The following is a 22,101-nucleotide window of genomic DNA, read 5'->3' on the forward strand; positions in this document are numbered from 1 at the left end:
TTAATTTCTGAGGAAGGGGTTCATTGGCCCAGCTTAGTCAGATGCTCAGCAGGTCCCATCGAGGGTGGTCCAAAGGACAGGGTCACTCTAAAGGAATACGGTTCCCAGAAGCTACTGTAACTGGGTTGTGGGGTGGGCAGGGGTGCAAATCCCAGAAAAAGGGATCCAGAGCTGAGAATCAATAGGCAGTTTCTTCCAAGCAACATGAAATCTGCTGTGGTTCCTTCTAGGACGTCCATTCTCATCATTTGCATACTGATCACGGGTTTGGGAATCATCTCTGTAATCAGTCATTTGACCAAAAGGAGGAGAAGTCAAAGGAATAGAAGGGGTAAGTAGCTATTGTTGAGGGAGGGGGTGGGCAAGAATTAGAGAAAATGAAAGAGGTCAAGGAGCAGCTTTCAAATGAGTGAATGAGAGCCTCTTCATATTGCCTGGCCACCTGGAGACCAACGCAGCCAGCCATGGGCTGGGGTAGATATCTGCTTGATGGTGACAAGGCATCACGAGAAGCGACAGAGGGAGCACTGGAGCTTTCTTAAGTGGATACATGTGTAGGTCAGGAAGGAAGGAGGTCATGAGACAACCACACCAGGTTCCCATCTGCAGAGCCACCTACCTCCCCAGCACACAAACTTTGGGCTCCTGTCGAAGGAATGAGCTTCTGGGACCCCTGGGTGAGCAGGTATAGAAGAGTCTCCTTTTTCATATACACAGGATATGAAATCCTGCCCTGTTGCCCAGGATTGAGTGCCGAAGTGTGATCATAGCTCACTGCAGCCTCATGCTCCTGGCCTCAAGCCATCCTCTCACCTCAGCCTCTCAAGTAGCTGGGCCCACAGGCGCCTGCCACCATGCCTGGCCAATTTTTATTTATTTATTTATTTTTTTAAGACATTGTCAAGCTCTGTTGCCCAGGCTGGAGTGCAGTTGCTCGATCTCAGCTCACTGCAACCTCCACCTCCCAGGTTCAAGCGATTCTCCTGCCTCAAGCCTGATCTTTAGGTCTCCCCATCCCTAAATAGAGAAGGGACTGTGTGCCCACCTTTCCCTTTAGGGCAGCATCAGAGACATGACTGGTCAGTAAGACAAGGCTGGTCTTACTGTTCAGAGAATCCTCCAGCATGTGGCAAATATGCCAACCTCTGAAGTGTACACAGAGCAGAAAGAACATTGCACAGTTGCCACTGTTTGGCTAATAGTAGTTTTGCATTTTTCTTTTTATGCTCAGAAATCACAGGAACACCTTAGGCAATGAAGAGTCTGTAGGCATAATTAAAAACAGACTGCAACCTCCCATGGGTATGGAAATGTAGAAGAACAATATTGCAGAAAAAGACAGAAAAACACTCCTAGTAACCCTTGCTAGTGATACGCCAGGATCCATAGCCAGAAGAATCTGAAATGCAAAGCAAAGGCTTCAAGGCCTCATACTTTCCCTGGGATATTTTGTTCCTGTGGTCAGAATAGGAGCCCTAAAAAAAGCAAAGTAGTGGCTCCCACAGCATTCTTGACCTTTTGTCCTCTAGCAGCCTTGGGAACTGTGAAGGTGGGGCATGTGGACAAGACAATGCCTTTCTCAGGTCTGCCCAAGACCAGCCCTTCGGGACACAATTGTAGTCTAGGTTTTTGCTGAAACCATTGTCACTTTTTTAAGGTGTGACCTTGGGCAACTTTATACTTTTCTGGGCCTGTTTCCTTTTCTATAAATTGAGGGTCTCATTCTCATACTCCCCAATATTTTTATTCATTAGTTCAACAAAAAAGGACCATGCTAGCTAGATGCTGGGGATACAAAGATGGGCAAAAGAAATGCAATCTGTGTCCATGGAACTTGTAGAGGGGGAGGAAGACAAACTATCACACATCACACATCAACACCCAAATGTAACATTGCCACCTGGAGTCGGTGCTCTTAAGGAAAGGCACATACTATGAAAGATGAGGCAGTAGAACTCAACGCTACTTCTTTTTAGCAAGAAGTTGTACAGCCTGTTGTAGCCATGGCCTGCTTCCTCAAACTCAGGCAGATGAAATGTGGCAGCCTGAACCAAGGCTCCTAGCTTTGACATTCTTGGGCTCTGAAGAAGTTCAGCTGTGTTCACAGAGGTGAATGCAAGCCCTGTGTACCAAGCCTTCTTATTGGCTTTCCTACTGATGGGCTTTGCAGTAATGATATCTGATCTCAGCCCTGAAAATAAACTTGTGTTTAGTCCCCATGAAAGCCCCATGACAGAGTTTGGAACTTTTGCTGCAGAAACACTCTTCAGGGGTAGGCAATAGATCTCAACTCCATTTTCCCTTTCTATTCCCCAACAAAGTAGGCAACGCTTTGAAGCCCTTCTCGCGTGTCCTGACTCCAAAGGAAATGGCTCCTACTGAACAGATGTGACTGAAGATTTTTTTAATTTAGTTCATAAAGTGATGCTACAACAGAATAATCACCATGACAACTGGCCCACACCTCAGAGACTGATTCTGATCTCCCAGGAATTCTGAAGGACCCTCTATCCTTGACAACAGTCATTTGCAGCCAGGTATCAACGGCGGTAGTCAGAGGAGCTATGATAGACCACACCCAAGCAAGGCTGCCCTCAAATAACATCTCAGAATCTTAGTTCTTATGCATTCCATCAGTCAGAAGTGAAGAAGAGGTGGAGAATCTGGATTGGGGACCAGGAAATCACTTGTATTTTGTTAGCCAATAAATTCCTAGCCAGTGTTGAATGAACTCCAAGGTATGAGTAACTTCTTCTAGGGTATCACTGTAAAAATATTTCTGGAAAAGTTTCTTTCAAAGAATAATGTTCTAACTCATTTCTGAATTGGTATCAAATGCTGCCCAACCCAAAGAAAGGGAGATAGACTAAATCAGTGGTTCTCAGATTCTTTTGGTGAAAAGGCCATTCCTCTCATCCTTAATGGGAAACTGCCACCTGACTAAAGGGATGCTGCTTTTGATCAATGAGAAACTAAGGTGTGATAACTTAAGTGAAATATTCATTCAAATCAGGAAATACAAATCAAGAACAAGACATCACAGCCATGGGTGTGAATGAGGTTATATTGCCATTCATGCCAGAATTACCAACACTCTTAGCTCCCACCTGCATATCTACACCCTCTCTCCCCATATAGGGTCTCTCCTGCTATTTCTGGGAGTTCTCAGGGTCTCCCCCTCACTGTCTGTGCTGCTGTCATCACAAGCCTGCTTTTCATTGTGTTACGATCTCTTCTAATGGGTGTGCTGGCCAGCCTCAGTCCTCAGGATACTCAAGTGGCCTTCTGGTCTGAGCAGAGTTGAAACAGGGAGGTTGTTTGTTGAAACAATTCTGCACATGTCCTGTGTGTTTAGATCCAGACTCCCACAAAATCTTTCATGAACACACTTCCTTCAGCTTCCACCCTAACTCCTCTCCCCAAAGGTAGGGAATTCAAAGCTACTCAACGGCCTGATGGGAAGGGATGAGGGTGTGGACACCACACCTCTGTGTTTCTGTGCAACCCACCTCCTTGCCAGAGGCTCAGATCAAACAACATCAAAAGTGCTCTCTTTTCCCTTAGCCACAAAACAGCCCCAATTCCTCCCCTGTGGCCCTGTATTGAATTTAAACAAACGGGATCATTAACCCACCAGTTCTGCAAATAGCAATACAGTTTGGGTTCAGTTAGGACATTCCATTCTACAAGGCGAGATAGCAGACATAGACCTTCCGCAGCAGATGAAGACATCTACAGATGTCTTGGAAGATTTACATTCACGATGTCTGGAGAACCATTTCCCTGTAGGTTTGTTCTGATTCCATGACCCAGGATTCAAGAGCTTTGTTCTGCTCTTACCTAGCAAAGATCTTTGAATTTGGGGTCAATCATTTAATTACTCATTTTATCCTCCAGCAAGGCTGGCTGCATAATGTGAAGACAAAAAACAAGACACCGTTTAGGGCTATACCATTAAAAAAAATGGGCAGCTTCAAGAAAACAGGAAAGAGCAATTAATTTGATATTTCTTGTACAAGTAGATAGCCAAGTGACAGTGCTTACTCTACTCTTGCAGCGATGTTTATAAGGTGCTGGCCCTGAACTGGAAAGCTGATATGGCCTCTAGCTTCAGGGATGGCAGAATTGTTTGATGTCAGCCCCAAGTTTGGGAACAGTTGAAAGCTCAAGAGGCCTCCCTGTGTGCACTTCCTACAGTCAGCGAACGGGAGGCCATTCCTGGGTCTCTGCTGCCCTCGTGGGGTGGCTGCCCTGGTGGTGCTGTGTCCACCTCACTGAACTATCTCCCTTAAACCTGTTTTTCTTCTAGACCTGTTCACTCCCACAGAGAGACTAATTTTTTTTTTTTTTTTTACTCAAACTGTCTTCCACTGGCTTCTCCCTCAAAATCCAGCTTCCAGGAGCAGTTGCTCTCTCTCAGAAAGAACATGCTCTCTGGATCACGTCACCTGACTCTTTGCCTTTCTCGTCTCCTTGACACCAGAAGTGCTGTGGGGCGGCTTGATGTGGAGGCCAGATGCAAGGAATTTGAAGTCAGAGGACTTGATTTAAATTTTTGTTCTGCCATTTATTTTTAGCCAGATGTCATTGAGTAAATTATTTCATCTCCTTGGACTTCAATTTTCTTAACTTGATTTTGCAAATAATAATAAGAATTATTATTATTAAGACAGAGTCTCATTCTGCCACCCAGGCTGGAGTACAGGGGTGTAATCTTGGCTCACTGCAGGCTCAACCTCCTGGGCTCAAGTAATCCTCCCACCTCACCCTCCCAAGTAGCTGGGACCACAGGCACGCACCACCATGCCTGGCTAGTTATTTTATTTTTTGTAAAGATGGGATCTCCCTATGTTGCCCAGACTGGTCTCAAATTTTGGGGCTCAAGCAATCTTTCTGCCTTGGCCTCCCAAAGGACTGGAATTACAGGCAAGAAACACTACACCCAGACCCCAAAATATTATTTAATGTATTTTTGAAAGATCTGTGGTGGATGCTTCTCTCCCACTCCTGCTTCCTTTGGTGTAGACTGAGCTCCATTAAGGCAACACTCCTCAGTGACCCCCCACCATGGGAGGTAGAGGGGGCTGTCTGACATGGCAGACTGGGAATAGGAACTGGGCATACATACTTTCTTTCTTCCTCTTCCTCTTTTACTCTTTTGGGTGCAGCTCTGAAAGAGCACATGAGCTCTTCTGCAACTCCTTAGGGGAAGGTTGAACAACTGCATTGCTTGTTGGGACGGGCGGGCTTGCTCTGGTGCAGCTTATAACTCAGTAGTGGAGTTCAGTATTCTGAACTTCTTTGCAGCTGTAGTATAAGCTCTATTCTCCAATGTTGACCATGTTCATAATAAAGATGATATTTTGGTTTCTGTCTGCTCAGTCCTCTTATTTATATCTATATGTTTAGGGATCCTCAGTCCCACAGGTAGCAATTTCCCCTCCCCAGAGGCCATCACCAAGACCATTCACTGTGTTTTCTTCCAGAGGTATACTAAATATATAGATACACATATACTCTACTACATGTGAGTAGAGCATATTCATAATTCTGTTCAACAGCTTGCAATATATCATAGATATCTGTTTTTATTAGAACATATAGAGCTGCCTCATTCTTTTTAATGGCTACATTGCACTCAATGAACCAGTCTCCTCTCCATGTACAATGAAGATTTTCTCAATCTTTTGCTGTTTCAGAGAATTGAGCATAATGTATAAACATGCAAACTCTGGAGCCAGCCTACCCAGGGTTGAGTTCCGGTGCCACTACTACTAGCAATGTGAACTTGGGCAAGTTACTTAACCTCTCTGTGCCTCCATTTCTGTATCTAAAATGAGTAATAATTGTAACCTCACAGTGTTCTGTGAGGATTCCACGAATACATGCCACACACTTAGAATCGTACTAAAAGTGTAATAAGCCTCAGTAAGTTCTAGCCAATTTGATTACTGCTGCAGTTCAAGTTACGTAGGCAATTTTCCATGTATTTGAGTAGGATAAATCCTTAGAAATAGGATTATTTATAAATTCTTAGAAAAGAATTTAGAATGTTGTTGGCTATTGCCAAATGGTCTTCTGTGGTAGCTGTACCAACGTGCTCTCCCACCAGTAGTGTATGTGTGTCTTGGTTCCCCCCAAGTCTTGCCCACACAGGTAGCAAATTTTTGAATTTTGCCAGTCTTACTGATAGAAAAAATTATGTAATTTTAGTTGTAATCATTATTTCCCTTATTATGAGTGAAGTCGAGTATCTTTTCATATATCTGAGCCATTTGTATATTCTTTCCTACAAATTGCCCACCCCTATCCCTTGTCCTTTCTATTGTTCATTTTTTCCCCTGTTGATTTACAAATGATCTTTATATGTCTATAAGATGCTTTGCAAGTGTTTTCTAAGCTTGTCATTTGCCTTTTGACTTTTTAATGGTACTTTGGACTTTTAATTGTACTTTAGAAGTCAAGTTAATCTTTTCTGGTTTCTGGGATTTGTGACATACATTCAAAGGCATGCTCTACAAAAATATTTTTAAAAATTCTCCCATATTTTCTTCTAGTGCTTTTATGATTTTTTTTTACTGTTAAATTTTTCACATGTCTGGATTTATTTTCATATAAGAAGTGAAATATGGATCCTACTTTATTTTCATTTACATGGTTATCTAGTTATCTTACTACCACTTATTGAATAAACCAATTTCTCCCAAATGATTTCATATGCCATCTTCATCATACTCTAAATTTCCTTATATATTTTGATGTATTTCTGGTCTTTAAATTCTATTCAATTGATTTATTTATTCAGGTACCATTAACATATTGCTTTAATTAGTGATGCTTAATAAAACAAGTACTTTTAGTTAGCTACTAGGGCTAGCCTTCCCATATAACTTTAATTATTTATTTTTATACATTTTTCTGGATTTGCTGTCTTGTTTATGGTTTACATAGGAAATTTAGAGTAAGCCTGCCCAGTGAAAAATAATCTTATTGATATTTTGTTGTTGTTCACCTTTGGGAACTCATCTGATGATATTTTTAATGGGATTTTTATATGTGATTATTCATTGGGATTTTGGGGGAATTCATGTTTAGATTAATCTTTATCTTTGGTTCTCATATAATATTGTTATGCATACCTCTTATGCTATAGGATGGAGGTAGAAATCTCCATTTGCATAGTGCTTTATACAGTAGGGACCTTGTGTTTGTGTAGAGCTCTTGGATGTATAGAATGTTTATGTATAAGATATTTCATTTAATCTTCACACTAAATATTAGTGGTAAGTGTTATCTCTGTTTTCAAGATGAAAGACTTAAGGCTTGAAAAGTTTAACAAGTTTGCCTAAATGAATGCTGCTAGTTAGTGGCAGAGTTTGGTACCTGCATCCCAATCAAATCTGAGCTTGTTTCCAAGTGCCATCACCTTTGGTGGTGTTTTTGGCTGTGAATGAGCTCTGGACTTTTAATCTTGACCTCTGGAGAAGGTGGCAGGAACAGACAAACAAATAATAAAGATGGAGGCAGCACTGTGGGGGGTTTGACTTTATTTGAAATTTTTGGTAGATTGTTCATTTGGTTGACTCCTCCCAAGTTGATTCATGATGCTGGGTGAATACTCTGTGCACTGAGCTCCATACCACACACTTTGGAAGGGTCCAAGGAAGGCAGTCTATGCCCCCAAGGGGCTCACAGGCTGTCAGTTCAAGTGGGAGGGCCATCAATCTTTCCTCTGGCCAGGAAAAGACTGACCATTGGTCTCCAAAGCTGCTGGATAGCATTGCCAGATCACATCTAAACAACTCCGACTGCAGTTTCACACAGGTGGTGGTCCAAAATTTGTAAAAAAGTGAAAGTGATGTGTGAAGATAGGGCTGAGATGAGAGGAAATGGATTCAAGCCTCATTGGAAAAGCTGGGTTAGTTTGTTACTTTAATTTGAGCATAGACAATGGGGTCAAAGTCTGCAGAATGGTTCTCAGCCAAGTGATTGCTCTTTTCTTCTGAGAGTTTGAAAGTTGTGCTGGCATAGGTAAGTGATTCCCCTGGGATGGATGAAAGCTGCAGAGGGAGAAAAAGGAGGAATGAGTGAGTTCAGTCTGGAGCAAAAGGTTGCTCTTTAGAAGCAACCTGAGCACTTTGGTCAAAGAATCACTTGCCCAGTGTCTGGAAATCAAACCACCATTCTAGTAGATAATGAAGAGTATGGAGGGGAATTCCAATGATGGTAGCCCTTCAGTGTCCCCAAAACAGTGTAGTCATCTTACCTTGGCTGGAGGATCTGAGTGAGGATCTGGGGCCCGGGGCTTGGAGTGATCTGCCATGGTGCCAGAAAGAAGAGGGACCCATCTCAGCAATGGGCCTGGGGAAATGGGAAGCCTCTCCCTTCGATCTTGGGTGAAGGGTGGGGTGGGGAGGAGGTGTTGGCAGGTGGGTGGGGGGCAGGGTGGAAGAAAAATGAAGGGATTTGAATCTTCAGTCTGCAGACAGGGTGGGCTAAGCAGGTTTTATCACACTGCACCCTCCCCTACCTCCTCCCGTTACTCACTCATAGCTAATTCTAGTATCAACGGCAGAGAGAGAAGGGCTGTCCTATCCCTTGGAGACCACTTACATTTTCTGTAGCTCTTTATGATGAGGAAGATAAAGGCTATCAGCAGCAGTGTCAGTATAACCCCAGCACAAAAGGCAAGGATTAAATGTTTTTTGCTGTTTTGGCAAAGAAAGGCAGAGGATGAACTGTTGGGCTTTTGAAGGCCTTTCCTAAAGAGTGAAACCTTTCCTGCCTATGGATGGACTCCTGAAATGGTTTTCACACTGATTAATGAACTTTCTCCCAGTGGTTTTCAGCTTTTGCTTTTGAGTTTCACATCCATTTGAGGCCTCAGAGGAAGCTGTGGCCTCTTCCTCTCCCCCTCCCTCAACCCACACAGTGTTCATAATTCCCCACCCAGCAAATTTTACCTATAAGCTTAGGGGATCCATGGATCTCTTGAAGCTTAGGGGATCCATGGATCTCTTGAAGCTTAGGGGATGCCAAATTAAGAGCCATACTCCTGAGATCACAAACTGACTTTGTTCTTTTACTGTTTCTAGTCCTTTCTCCCCAGTCTCCCTGCCCAAATCCCCAAGCCAAGGCTGTCAACACAACATCAAATCCCACGTGGTACAAGATGAAACAGATAGGAGAATGCTCATTTACTTGTGGTGGTTAGAGAGACAGGGTGCAGGGCTAGTTGTTGGGGCTGCTGTGGAGAGAGTGCCTTGTCTTTCTACAAGAAAACACAAAAGGAATTAGTGTATCTGTCACTTTTCGTGATACCTTTCCAGCTTAAGTGTCCCCAGGTGCCCCATTCTACCCAAGCAACCAGTGGAAATTAAGGATGGGGCTGCAACTCTTACAAAAATGAGAGAACACTGTTCTTTAGATTCCAAGTACTTTTAAATGAAAAATAGAACTTAAAAATCAACTACATAATGAAATACAAGCCTAGTGCTCCTTTGATTAAAAAAAAAAAATCTCATATGTTGCCCTCCTCAAAGATTTTAATAGGAACTCCTGAAGAGATATGCTCCCTCTGGCCTAAGGAAAGCATCTCCCAGCTAGGGAGAAACAACAAATGCTTCCTAAAGTCCTTGGGGAATTTGACCTTGAAACTGCTGCCCTTTTATGTTTGCTCTTTTTGCAGAGCAGCTATTAGCAGTGCCTAGCCAAAAACAGCCACAGTGGTTTTCCCAATGCCTACACCACAAATAGGGGAGCAGGACCCACCTAGTTTGATATTGAGCAGAGACACCCTTTACTCAGATTTGGAGGGCCAGGCAGGTCTCTGTGGTTCCCCCTTTCACCCCTCCTGGCATTAGATTCTGTGTCCTGGTAAAATTGGATTCTTCCAATTTCAGAAATGCACTAGCTAGTGCCTTTCCATTACAGCCCTTCAGCACAATTTCTAGTTATTTTAACTCAGACGTGAGGCAGGTAATTATTCCTGTCGTAAACTCACCAGTGTCGGGTTTACATGTGGAGCCATTTCCTCCCATGCTGTCATCCCCTGAGAATAAAACAAGGTATCTCTTAGAAAGCTTGGAAGGGAGAGCCAGCTTAAGGGCCAGCTCTGAGACTGTGATTGTCATATAAGAGTAGTAACAATGAGAGGCAATTTGTGGGTGTTCTAGTGCCATCAGTGGTCACAGATCACTCATCAGTGGTTAACAATTCTGGTGTTGTTTCTGCAGCTCAGCAGCCAGCCTTCAGGTTTGCAGGTCCAGAGATTTGATCTTATCAGGGCACCAAGAAATGACTGATTTCTCCAGAACTGATTCCCACCAACCAACTCACAGGAGACTGATGTATAAGCCGAAATAACATAAGGTACATGTTGGTGCAATCAGTGAATTTTGCCTATCAGGGGAACATATAAGAATGCCAATGAAAATCATAAATTTGCTTGGTAAGCACTGAACTGAAGTAAGTATGAGAGAAGATGAATGGATGATTTTTATATTGACTGCCAACTGGGTCTGATGTATCAATCTTACTCTTCCCTGGCATTGCTACATAAACTTTGACAAACTTGCTCTTGGAGACCCTTACTCTAGACCTCATTAGACACTTCTAATCTGTTCACGTATTATCTTCTCAAGTTTGCCAATATTCTTGTTTAGGCTTTATATCAAAATGTATAAAATATCTAAAGGCAGGAAAGTGAAATCACCCAAACTCCTACTACTCATTAATATTTTTAGTGTCTTTCCTTTTAGTCAGACTTCCATGCATTTTTTAAAAAGCTACTTGAGATATTTCTTTTTATAAGAGGTTATATCTTCCTTTTATACTCAGCATTTTACCATACACATTCTTCTATGTCACTAAAAACTTTTTATAACATTTTTAGTGGTGATAGGTCTTTCCATTATAGCTATGTCCTATAACTTGCTTAACAAATTCCCCACTTACTGATAGAATTGTTTCCACTTTTATTTAAATCAATAACAATGAAACAGATATTTCTGTGCATAAAACATTGTATGCATCCCTGATTTTTTTTTTTAGGAGGCCAAAATTTTACTTCGTATTTAGGCAAACTCATGGGAAAATGTTTTGGCTTTGTTATTTCTTCTATATTTTAAGGTCATTTCTTTAAACAAATGTCATCAATTATTTATTGTTTTATTGTTCAGCTCTCAAAAGTTAACTTCCAAGTCCTTGGACCTGTGGGAGGGTTGGGAGAAGGACACCTCATCTCCCTGTACCTGTTACAATAGCAGCAACAACAACATTACCAAGTACCTTACAATTCACCAAACATTTTTAGATCATGCAATGTCAGATAAGAAAAGGGCCAATAGGAAAATGTGTTGAGGAATCTGAGCCACGAGAATAGGCCCACAGTCCGCAGCAGAATCGGCAGTGGTAATTTTTCTCACACTTTTTGCTCCTTTTCTAACTTGTAAGTCAGTGGTGCTCTTTGCAGACCATCATAAAATATTGACATAATATTTTTAAAATATTGAAATATATGCTGGTGCTAAACAGAGTATGAGCTTACACTAGGCTTTGCCACTGGAGAGGTGGAAGAAGATAGGATCATAGGTTTCTGTAAAATCCTGAAATTCACAGTAGCAGTTGTGAATTTACAAAAATGTTACCATAGCCTCTGTGAAAACGTTAGGCCACCCCACCCTAACTTTCACATAAATGGACAAAATCATCGCACAATACCACAGGGAAATAGTTACTCACAAATCCAGGCCAAGAAAAGCAGGAAATATATTTCCCTTTCAGCACAACCCAAACATTTGGCAGAAGCATAAATTAAAATAGAAGCGGTGCTATATATACTTTTTCACGTTTCATCCAGCACTGGAGAATCTTACTGATTGCGTAAAATCCATCAACTTAATGGAACCATTCAAATACAACCCTTCCTGCACCAAAGAAAACAAGTGATAGAAACCACTAACAATTAGACGACACTTTCTTTTGGTGAGTGATTATTTAATCTAGATTAAAAGCATGTGGTAAATGCATTTACCTTTCAAGAAAAAGTCCGGTCATAGCACGACGCAATCGTCTAAGACTGAGCATTTCACTTGCTTCCGTTACAGCTTCTATGTTTCAAAAATGACGAAATAAAGATCACTGCCCCTGCCACTGCCAGCATCACATTGTGTGTAGCAAAGATCTTACTAAACTCAAGGGTAGGCTTCCTCTTTGAGGTCAACATTATGATTTATTTATTTTATTTTTTGAGACGGAGTCTCGCTCTGTGGCCCAGGCTGGAGTGCAGTGGCGCTATCTCGGCTCACTGCAAGCTCCGCCTCCCGGGTTCACGCCATTCTCCTGCCTCAGTTTCCCGAGTAGCTGGGACTACAGGCGCCCACCACCACGCCCGGCTAATTTTTTGTATTTTGTTTAGTAGAGACGGGGTTTCACCGTGTTAGCCAGGATGGTCTTGACCTCCTGACCTCGTGATCCGCCCGCCTCGGCCTCCCAAAGTGCTGGGATTACAGGCCTGAGTCACCGTGCCCGGCCCAACATTATGATTTTTTAATCTTTCTTTTGTACCTTTTCTTTGTGTCTGACACATGAATGACAGAACATAAGGAGGCAAGACAGGTTTCTTGCTAATTAAATATTTATTAAGTGTTTACTTTAACCACTGTGCCAGATTTACTGTGGAGGTCGCATCAGTATGACATTGTCATCAAAAACCTTATAATCTCATCTATTCTAACCAGGGAGATGAGGCTGATAATGAAAAATGAAGAGCAAACAGTGCTAAGAGTTAAGTACTAGCTGTGCAGACTTCAAATGTGTTAAGAGTGTTAACATCCCTTCAAAGGGAAGGCGAATCGTTTCTTTATAAATATTTATTTGTAAAATAATATTAATAAATATACTCATTAAGTAAATGCTATAGGCCATACAGTGAGCTGGTGTTATAGGTTTTTTTTTCTTTTCTTTTTTTTTTTTTTTTTGAGGCAGAATTTCTTGCTTGTTGCCCAGGCTAGAGTGCAATGTTGCAACCTTGGCTCACTGCAACCTCCACCTCCTGGGCTCAAGCAATTCTCCTGCCTCAGCCTCCCAAGTAGCTGGGATTACAGGCGTGCGCCACCATGCCTGGCTAATTTTGTATTTTTAGTAGAGACGGGTTTCACCACGTTGGTCAGGATGGTCTTGAACTCCTGACCTCAGGTGATCCGCCTGCCTTGGCCTCGCAAAGTGCTGGAATTACAGACGTGAGCCACTGTGCCTGACCAGGTTATATAGGTTTAATAACTGACCAGATTATTACAGGTTTTTCGGAGAGCAAGGCAGAAAAGTTCCTTGCCTCACAGACTCTACCACATAATTGAGAAGAGAAATGAAAAACAAGTAAATGATAAGTCAATGACACATTGTATTAAGGGCCTTGAGGGAAAAAAAAGAGTGCTAGCTAGACAGAATACACTGGGAGAATGTCTTCAGAGAAGATGGAGGACTGGGGAAGGCTTCTCTAAGGAGTGGACATTTCCACTTAGAGAACTCGAGGATGAGAAGGAGCTAGCCATGCACAGAGTCTGGGGAAGAGGTTTCCACGTGGAGAGAAGAGTAACTCACAGCTGGCAGAGCTGGAGAAATCAGGCAAGGAAGTATTCAGGTAAACCTTGAGCGCGGATAGGCTTTGGATGGATGGAGGAAGAAAGGGCTGTGGGAGGAGTGCCCTAGGCCCAGGGTTGGTTGCTGAAATTCAAGTGATGTATTTCTGGGATATTAGCACAGTTCAAGAGTGGAACATTTTGGCTGGGTGTGGTGGTTGACGCCTGTAATCCAGCACTTTGGGGGGCTGAGGCAGGAGGATCCTTTGCGCCCAGGAGTTTGAGGCTACAGTGAGTCACGATCATGCCATTGCACTTTAGCCTGAGTGACAGAGTGCTTAAATAAATAAATAAATAAATAGGGAGGGGCATTTGGAGAGGGTGGGAGATGAAAAATAGTTGACTTAGATGGATTGCAGCCAGATGGTGGGGAGCTTTAAGTCCAAGCACGATATATTTGAAATATTTAAAAAATAAACACTAAAGATTTTTGATTGAGATATAACATGATAAACATAGCCTTTATGACAGATTGTACCATATCATATAAGATAAATTGTGGGTAGAGACAAAGAAGCTAGACGGTACAGTGATATTCTGGGTATTGTGTAGTAAGGGTATAGGCCGAAACCACAGGGATCATAAAATTGGAGGACATATAACTTGGGACCTGGATATGGGGAATAAAACAGTAGGATGAGTCAATGATTACTTCAAGTTTTTGAACCTCAGTTGCTGAGATAATTCATTTCTTCATTCACTTACTCCAAAACATTTATTGAACATTTAATATGTGCTGTGTACCATTCTAAGCTTTAAGGATATTATGACGAGCGTGAGGGGCTGCCTTCATGGAACTTTCAGACTAGTAAAGGAGGCCCTTACCACACAAAGAAATGGTAAATTGTGATTGTTAAGTGTGCTGTGAAGGATCAGGACCCTGTGCCATGGATGCCTACAACAGAGGGGAAGAGGACCAGGGAAGCCTTCCTAAAGCCAAAAAACATAACAAAATGACCCAACACTTAAGCCGAAATCTGAAATGTGAGTTGCAGTTCCACTAGACCAAGAGGAAGGGAAAGTTCAGAGGGAACAGAACATTTAAAAATCCTGTGCCAGAAGGAAGGTAGGAAGTTGAAGGGCAAAAAAAAAAGACTAGTTTGACAAAAGCTGAAAGAGGAAGTATGTGAGGTGGCACTGGGTTGTGGGCAGAGGGTGGAGCATGATGAGGATGAGGTTGAATAGGCAGGAAGGGGCCAGTCCGTCACAACTTTTGTCTTTAAGAGAAGTGGGTTTATCTGTACTAAAGATATTTAAGCAAGGATGACATGATCAGGTTTGCATTATGGAACAATCACTAAAAATGGAGCAAACAGATTGGAAGTTAGCCAGAATAGATATGAATAGACCAGCTGAGAGATTACTGCAGTGATACAGTTGAGGAGGGTAATAGTAATGTGGACTAGGATGGTAGCACTAGAGATGAAGAGATATATATGGATTTGGGAGATATTTAGGAAGGTGGCAGCAAAAACAAGGGGGGATAAAAGATTAGACAATGATCAAAGACACAACCAAAGGGCAAGAAGGAGGAAGAGGAGCCACAGAAGGAAACAGCGGTATTTCAAGACTTAGAGGGAGGATTAACTAATTAATTAGACATTTAGTTAGCACCTACCCAAACACCCTGTCAAGCTCTGGAGGTTCAATAATGAGTAAGACAACAGTTCTTGACTTGCGGGATCTGTCCGTTGCAGAGAGACAGATATCTTCATTCATCTACAAAAGCATGTTCCAGATTGGCCAGTCACATAAATAAGCATAATGAAATATTGTAGATGTGAGACATCCGTACAGGATAGAGTGAGATGCAATGAACAAAGAGGTCAGGCTACACGATAAGGAGGGAGGATAGGTGTCAAGAAAAGCCTCATAGAGGAGACAATGTTTGAGTTGCACCTTGAAAGATGAATAATTTTCTAGGCAGACCGAGGGAGGAAGTGTATTCCAGGTAGAGGGACAGGGTAAACAAGGGCATGCTTTGGCACAATGGTTGAGTTTAGGGAAATGCAAGTATTTCACCATAGGTGGTGCTATGGGGAATGAGGATAGGATAAGGGTGGGTAATGGAAGAGGAAAGGCTGGAGAGGATAGATAAAACCAGGTAATAGCGGGCCCTAAACATATTTTACCCGTATAGGCAATGGAAAGACTGCTGAAGAGGACTAACACAAGCACATTTGGGTTTAGGCAACAGAGTGTAGGGGGGACTGGTGAGGTGCCAGACAGTGGGTGAAGAATCCTTTGGTGTTGCAGAGTTCCAAGTGAGAAACTAGGATGATCTGAATAGCGGCAATGGACACGGGGAAGAGGTAGAGCAGATAGGTGATGAGTCTAGTCATTTATTAGGTGTGAGAGGAAAGTAAGAGAGAGAGGGGATGTGGCAATAACTACGTTTCCTGCGTTGTATCCATCAACTAACGTTGATAATATAAAATAAGGGGTTATAGGATTGGGAAAAAATAATGAGTTTAATTTTGGACACATTGGGTTTGGGGTGCCTGTGGAACATTTAGGTAAAGATGTTGAGAGAGCAGTTGGATGCACAGATCTGGGGCTCACAAAAGAGATCTAGATTTGTGTGGTAGACAATACTAGTTCTCACCAATAACCAGTTCTCCTCTCCTTCTTGTGTGGAGCCTCCCTTGTGGTTGGGTAATGTCATGTGACAAGTTCTGGCCAATGGGTAGCGAATGAAGTGATGCATGTCTCATTTAGCCAAAGCATTTAATTGCTGATGCAAAACCTGCTCTGACCCCCTCCCACAACAATGGAGATTTTATGATGGGAAGGTGAAGGTAGGAGTTCTAACCCTGGATCATTGAGTCAACATATGGAGGACAGTTTCTCTGGGGAGTCACTTGGACCCGCAGTAGACTCTATATGAGCAAAAAGTAAACTTTTCTGTATTAAGCTACTGAGATTTTGGGTAGATCTTTTCTTTTCTTTTCTTTTCTTTTAAGACAGGTCTTACTATGTTGCCCAAGCTGGTCTTGAACTCCTGAGCTCAAGCTGTCCTCTCACTTCAGCCTCCCTAATAGCTGGGATCATTGCACCTGACACGTGCAATGTCACACACCTATGATCCCAGCTATTGTCTCATCTCACTGAACCTAATCTATCTTTCCAAATACAATTTGAGGTATAGATTAGGAAGTCACCAGCATACTCATGATAGTAGAAGCCATGGGAATGGATAAGGTAATCCACGTGCAGTATGTATTACAGAATGAGAATAAAATTCCTAGGATAGAACTCTGAGGAGCACCAAGATTTAAGATTTAAGAGGATTTAAGAGGGAGAAAAAGTAGAGTCAGCTAAGGAAATTGAGAAGAAATGGTGACAGCAGAAATAGCATAAACATATGTGATTAGGAGCCAGAGGAGGAAAGAAAGGAAGGAAAAGCTGTGGCCACCTGTGCCAAATGCTGCTGAAAGAGAGAGGCCAATTAACATGAGGACTGGAAAGAGTTGACTGGATTTGGCAATTAAGAGATCATAATCTCTTTTGCTTAAGTAGCTTGGGGTTTAATAGTAGTAGTAGGAAATTTACCTTCAATGGGCTGATGAGTAATGGAAATTCCAAGGTGTATAGCAGAATAGGTATGTAAGGAAATCCTCTTGTTAAAAAACATAACACTTGTTGGATAAAATATTTTAAACACCATAATTTAGAAGCACATGGCTAAAGTAGATGTGGGAAATCCTCAAAGAAATAAGAAAGTTAATTGAGACCTGAAATGGTTGTTTGCTCTGGATATAGGTACCAATTTTTGGTTGACCTGAAGGTTGGGTTTAAAGGCCATGTGTGCAAGGTTAGGAAACCAAGTCTAGAACCTGCACAAAGGTGGCGATTTGGATTGTACCCTCTGAAAAGGGACCCCTGGTGGGTGAACGAGGAAAAAAAATCCATGCCACAGATGGAGATGGTGGAGACCTTTGCTGTATTAGTTTTCTATTGCTGCCTAACATATCACACATTTAGAGGCTTAAAACAATACACATTTATCTTATAGTTTCTATGGGTTAAAAGCTTGGACATGTTTTATCAAGGTTCTCTGCTTCAAGGTCTCACCAGGCTGTAATCCAGGTATTGGCTGGGGTTGTGTTCTTATCAGAGGCTTGACTAGGAGAAGATATACTTCCAAATTCCCTCTGGTTGTTGGATGAACTCATTTCCTTGTGACTTACATGACTGAGGGCCCTGGCTTCTTACTGGTTGTCAGCTGGAGTCTGTTTGCAGGTCCTAGAGGCTGTCTACAGTTCCCTGCTTTGTGGTTCTCTCCACAGGCAGTTCACAACATGGCAGTTTGAATGCCACGGAAGAGTCTCTCCAGCCTGTTAAGACAAAGTTGTATATAACGTAATGTCATGATGGAAGTGACAGCCTGTCACCTTTGCCATATTCTGTTGATTAGATGCAAGTCATAGATTCCACCCACATTCAGGGGAGGGAGGATTATACTTGCAGTAACACAAGGGAGCAGAGATCATGGGGCACTGTAGAATTCTGCCTGTCATACTTGCTTATCTCAAGCTTGGCTCTGGATAGAAGGGGACAAAAAGAAAAACAAAACAAAATACCCTTTCCTTGGACATTCCTAACCACAAACCTAACTTTAGGAGGTTTTAGGCCAGACTTTGTACTGTCTGTGGACCTCAAAATTTCAAGTTTAAATTGGTTGTTTAAGTTGGACGCTGGGAGAAGAAAATGCAAGTTATCTGTAGAAGAATGCCTCTTCGACCAGGTGTCAAAGACTTCCACCACACATTTCCAATAAATATGAGCTAACAAGACAAATCACAAAAACACAAAAAGTAATCAAGCCATCATGAGACAGCAGAAATAACAAACCACAAATGTTACAGACAGAGACCTGCAAAGGCTGTAGGTATAAGAATGATCAGATCCAAAATAAAAGTATGCTTAATATTTTTAAGTAAATAAAGTGGATATTGAAAGTGTAATGAAGGAACAAAAAAGTACTAAAATAATCAGGCAAATTTGAAAAGAAATAAGTAGAATGTAAAGATATTAAACCTATCATTGAAATTAGAAATTGCTGTGTTTGGATGTGTCCCCTTCAAAATTCATGTTGAAACTTAATTGCACTATGATGGTTTTGAGAGGGAAAGCCTTTTGGTAGATGATTAAGTCATGAGGACCGTGCCTCCTGAATGGATTTAGCATCCTTACAAAACGGCTCAAGGTTGAAAAGAGTCCTCTCTTGCCCTTCTGTCCCTTCTGTCACGTGAGGACACAGTATGCCTTCCCACCAGAAGGTATAGAAGCAAGATGCCATCTCAGAAGCAGAGAGCAGTCCTCGCCAGATACCAATCTGGCTGCCACCTTGATCTTGGACTTTCCAGCTCCCAGAATTGTGAAAAATTAATTGTATTTTCTTTATAAATTATCCAGTCTCAGGTACTCTGTCATAGAAGCATAAATGGACTAAGATAGAAATTCAATAGTGGGGATAAATAACAAGTTTAAAACATTTGAAGAGAAAAATAGTGGATAAGAAATATAACACAGACAACAATATAAAACATAAAAGAGAGATTAAAATATTAAAATTTCTAGAGTGATCATTATAACAGAAATAGAGTAACTCAAACTATTAGAGAAAAAAACAATTGGAATTAAATTAGTCAATCCAAAACAATGAATAGCAAAAACCAGAAGAGGCCACAAAACAGAAAATATAAAATATATTAGTGGGAATGAATCAGAATAGAACAGCAATTGCTAATTACAATAAATGAAAATGGACTATACTCTTTAGTTAAAAGTCAAAGATTGCCAGATTGAATAAAAAATCTGCTATATGCTGTTTGAAAATATGTATCTAGAACTTAAACAGCCATAAAGGTTGAAAGAAGGATGAAAAGTTACACCAGGAAAATGTTAACAAGATAGCTGGTATATTCATATCAGGCAAAATATACCTTAACGTAGACACTATTCGTTAAAAAAAGAGATCATCATTACATGCTAATAAAAGCTTAACTCAGTGAGAAGAGATAACAATTCTAAACTTATTTGCTTCTAGTTACCTAAACTATAAATTTATAAAGTAAAATTGACAGAACTATAAAAAAAGCCCCAAAACAAACAAACAAAAAATACAAACTTAACAGATCCACTGCCAAATTAGGAAATTTAGTTTACATTTCTCAGTATTTGGTAGATTAAGCAGACAAAATGTTGTAAGTATATAAATTTGTATAATACAGTCAGTAAGATTAATCTAATAAACATATATAAAACCCTGCATATGTTATCTGGAGAGTACAGATTTTTTTCAAGAACACCTAAAACATTAAAAATTGAACACGTTGGAAGCCAGGGGCAGGTGAACTTTTTCTGTGAAGGGCAGATAGTAAATATTTTGGGCTTTGTGGAGCATATGGTCTCTGTTGCTAGTACTCAGCTCTGCCAACATGGTAACAAAGAAGCCGCAGACAATATGTAAATGAATGAGTGTAGCTATGTTCTAATAAAACTTTATTTATGAACACTGAAATTTGAATTTTGTATAACTTTTATGTATAATATTTAAAATGTAAAAATCATGCTTAGCTTCCAGGCTGTACAAAACTAGGTGGCAGGCCAGATTTAGCTCACAGGTTATAGTTTGCTGACACCTGTTTCAGGCTGAAAGTGACTCTCAATCATTTAAAGTTGATATCATACGGACCACATTCTCTGACCAGCCTGTAATTAAGTTAGAAATCAACAATAAAAAGAACTAAAAGAGCAAATATGTTTAGAAATTTCAAAAACATACTTTTAAGTAAATCATAGGTCAAAAAAATCATAATTGAAATTGGCCCTTTCTCACCAGTCTCCTTTGCTTGCTTGATTTCCTCCATCCAATCTGGCTGAGACAGCCCTCTCTTCTTACTCCATACAATTTTCCTATGTTACCTCAGCCATTCCCTGGACTTACTATCTATATGCTAACGATGCCCTACTTTATTTTTTTGGCCATTACTTTTACCAGATCTGAAGCTCATTTCCTCATGTTGCCACAGAACCATCTAATTGTCAACTTATATTCAACAATAAAACTGAATGCAGTAGCTTCCCCCTTAAAACCTGCTTCTTCTCCTCTATTTTGTATCTTAATTAACAGTACCACACAGCCAGAATCCTACGAGGCAATTTACATGCTTTCCTCAATCTCACATCCTCCTCTCCTCCTATCCACAAGCAAGCTTTGTCAATTCAAACTCTAAAATCTTATGGCAAGTCTCTTCTTTCTCATTATGGCCATTCTCTCCCAAGCCATATCAGGTCCTCCTTAGACTACTCTGATAGCTTCCTAGATGCTCCCGCCACCTACTCTTACTATTTTCTACAGTCTTACAGGGGTCAAACGGTTGTAAAAAGAAAACACAACAAAACATAAAGACAATTATGTAGCACAGACTGTATGTGGCCCTCAGAGTCTGAACCATTACAATCTGGCCCTAAAGAGGAAAAGTTTGCTGGCAACTCTTTTAATACATTATCCATACTTACCTTGCATAAAGTCTCTTAAAAAAAAAACTGGCTTTCCATTATTTAAAAAAAAAAACATAGAATTCTTTAATATGGTCAAAAAGGCCATAAATGTGCATAATCTGGATGATCCACTTCTCCAGCATTATCTCCCACACCCTCCCTTTCCCTCTCTGTGCTCCAGTCATTCATTTCTAGGGTTGTTTTTCAAGGTGCCATGTCCTTTCCTATCTCAGGCGCTTTGCACAAGGTATTAATATTTCCTCTGTTTGATGATCTCTTTTCTACAGATACCAATTTAAATATTACTTGCTCCAGAAGGGCTTTCATAATCTCCTACACTAGATTAAGTTTACTTATATATGCCCCTATCACCCTACAGTTTTAACAATGGCAACCCTTATACTACTCTATGTCTAGATTGCTAGACTGTAAAGTCTGTGGAGATGAGATGACATATTGTCTTATCTTAATTTCTAGCAGTAAGCATGACACATGGTATTTTTTTTTTTATAAACGATTGTTGAATGAGCTTCCTGTTCCCCCACTGCAAAACTTCATTCTTTCAAGGTCCATCTTTATCTTTCTAGTTTCAACGGAAGATGTTTACCTTCTGTTAATTCCTGTCATCTGAATATTATTCTCTCACTTAGGGATTTTACTATGTGTATCCTCCTTCACTGTTTTCTTTTCATCCTCTTCTTCCATTGACTTTTTCTTCATTCAAGCCTCTTATCTTAAAACAACATTCCCCTGAGCCAACCTTTGGTTCCCTCTAGTTACTGGGGTGAGAAATGTTCTGGAAATTATTCTACATTTAAGTCAATTTCTTCATTGCTGTTCAATCCTTTTAACCCCATGTAATCTTCTTCTGTCCCTACCATTCAACCAAACTACCGTAAGGGCATCAAAGACCTCTAAGCTGGTAGCTCTAATTGGCACTTTCAGTCCTTCT

The 22,101-nt window shown here is 41.0% G+C and overlaps 2 protein-coding genes across 13 annotated transcripts in view; one reads left to right on the top strand and one right to left on the bottom strand.

Moving 5' to 3' along the window:
• LOC101127788 (adenosine receptor A3) overlaps positions 1-2,731 on the top strand; it is a 78,604-nt gene extending 75,873 nt beyond the window's left edge. For 2 of the 3 annotated variants that reach the window (XM_019018011.2, XM_019018105.4), the window contains exons 5-6: positions 231-331; positions 2,322-2,731. In XM_019018011.2, the coding sequence (XP_018873556.1) occupies positions 231-331; positions 2,322-2,392 (172 nt within the window). In that variant the 3' untranslated portion in view covers positions 2,393-2,731. The remainder of the gene's footprint in view (positions 1-230; positions 332-2,321) is intronic. The other variant, XM_055354782.2, reaches the window with a different exon arrangement.
• A 4,799-nt stretch (positions 2,732-7,530) lies between these two features.
• On the bottom strand, positions 7,531-18,548 carry C1H1orf162 (chromosome 1 C1orf162 homolog). Of its 10 annotated transcripts, none has more exons than XM_004026343.5 (7): positions 17,831-18,523; positions 12,035-12,110; positions 10,004-10,051; positions 9,202-9,271; positions 8,614-8,708; positions 8,267-8,316; positions 7,531-8,060 (listed from the first exon to the last, which is right to left on the bottom strand). In XM_004026343.5, the coding sequence occupies exons 3-7, from the start codon at positions 10,038-10,040 to the stop codon at positions 7,920-7,922; spliced, it is 393 nt and encodes a 130-aa protein (XP_004026392.1). In that variant the 5' UTR covers positions 10,041-10,051; positions 12,035-12,110; positions 17,831-18,523; the 3' UTR covers positions 7,531-7,919. The 10 variants fall into 10 exon arrangements, with proteins under 10 accessions (XP_004026392.1, XP_055210703.1, XP_055210717.1 ...); XM_055354728.1 differs by having other exon boundaries at positions 8,267-8,391; positions 17,715-17,835; XM_055354731.2 differs by having other exon boundaries at positions 7,538-8,060; positions 8,267-8,391; positions 17,831-18,538.
• Between the last annotated feature and the right edge of the window lie 3,553 nt (positions 18,549-22,101).

This window comes from Gorilla gorilla, chromosome 1 (assembly GCF_029281585.2).
Source record: "Gorilla gorilla gorilla isolate KB3781 chromosome 1, NHGRI_mGorGor1-v2.1_pri, whole genome shotgun sequence".
Lineage (NCBI taxonomy): Eukaryota > Metazoa > Chordata > Mammalia > Primates > Hominidae > Gorilla > Gorilla gorilla.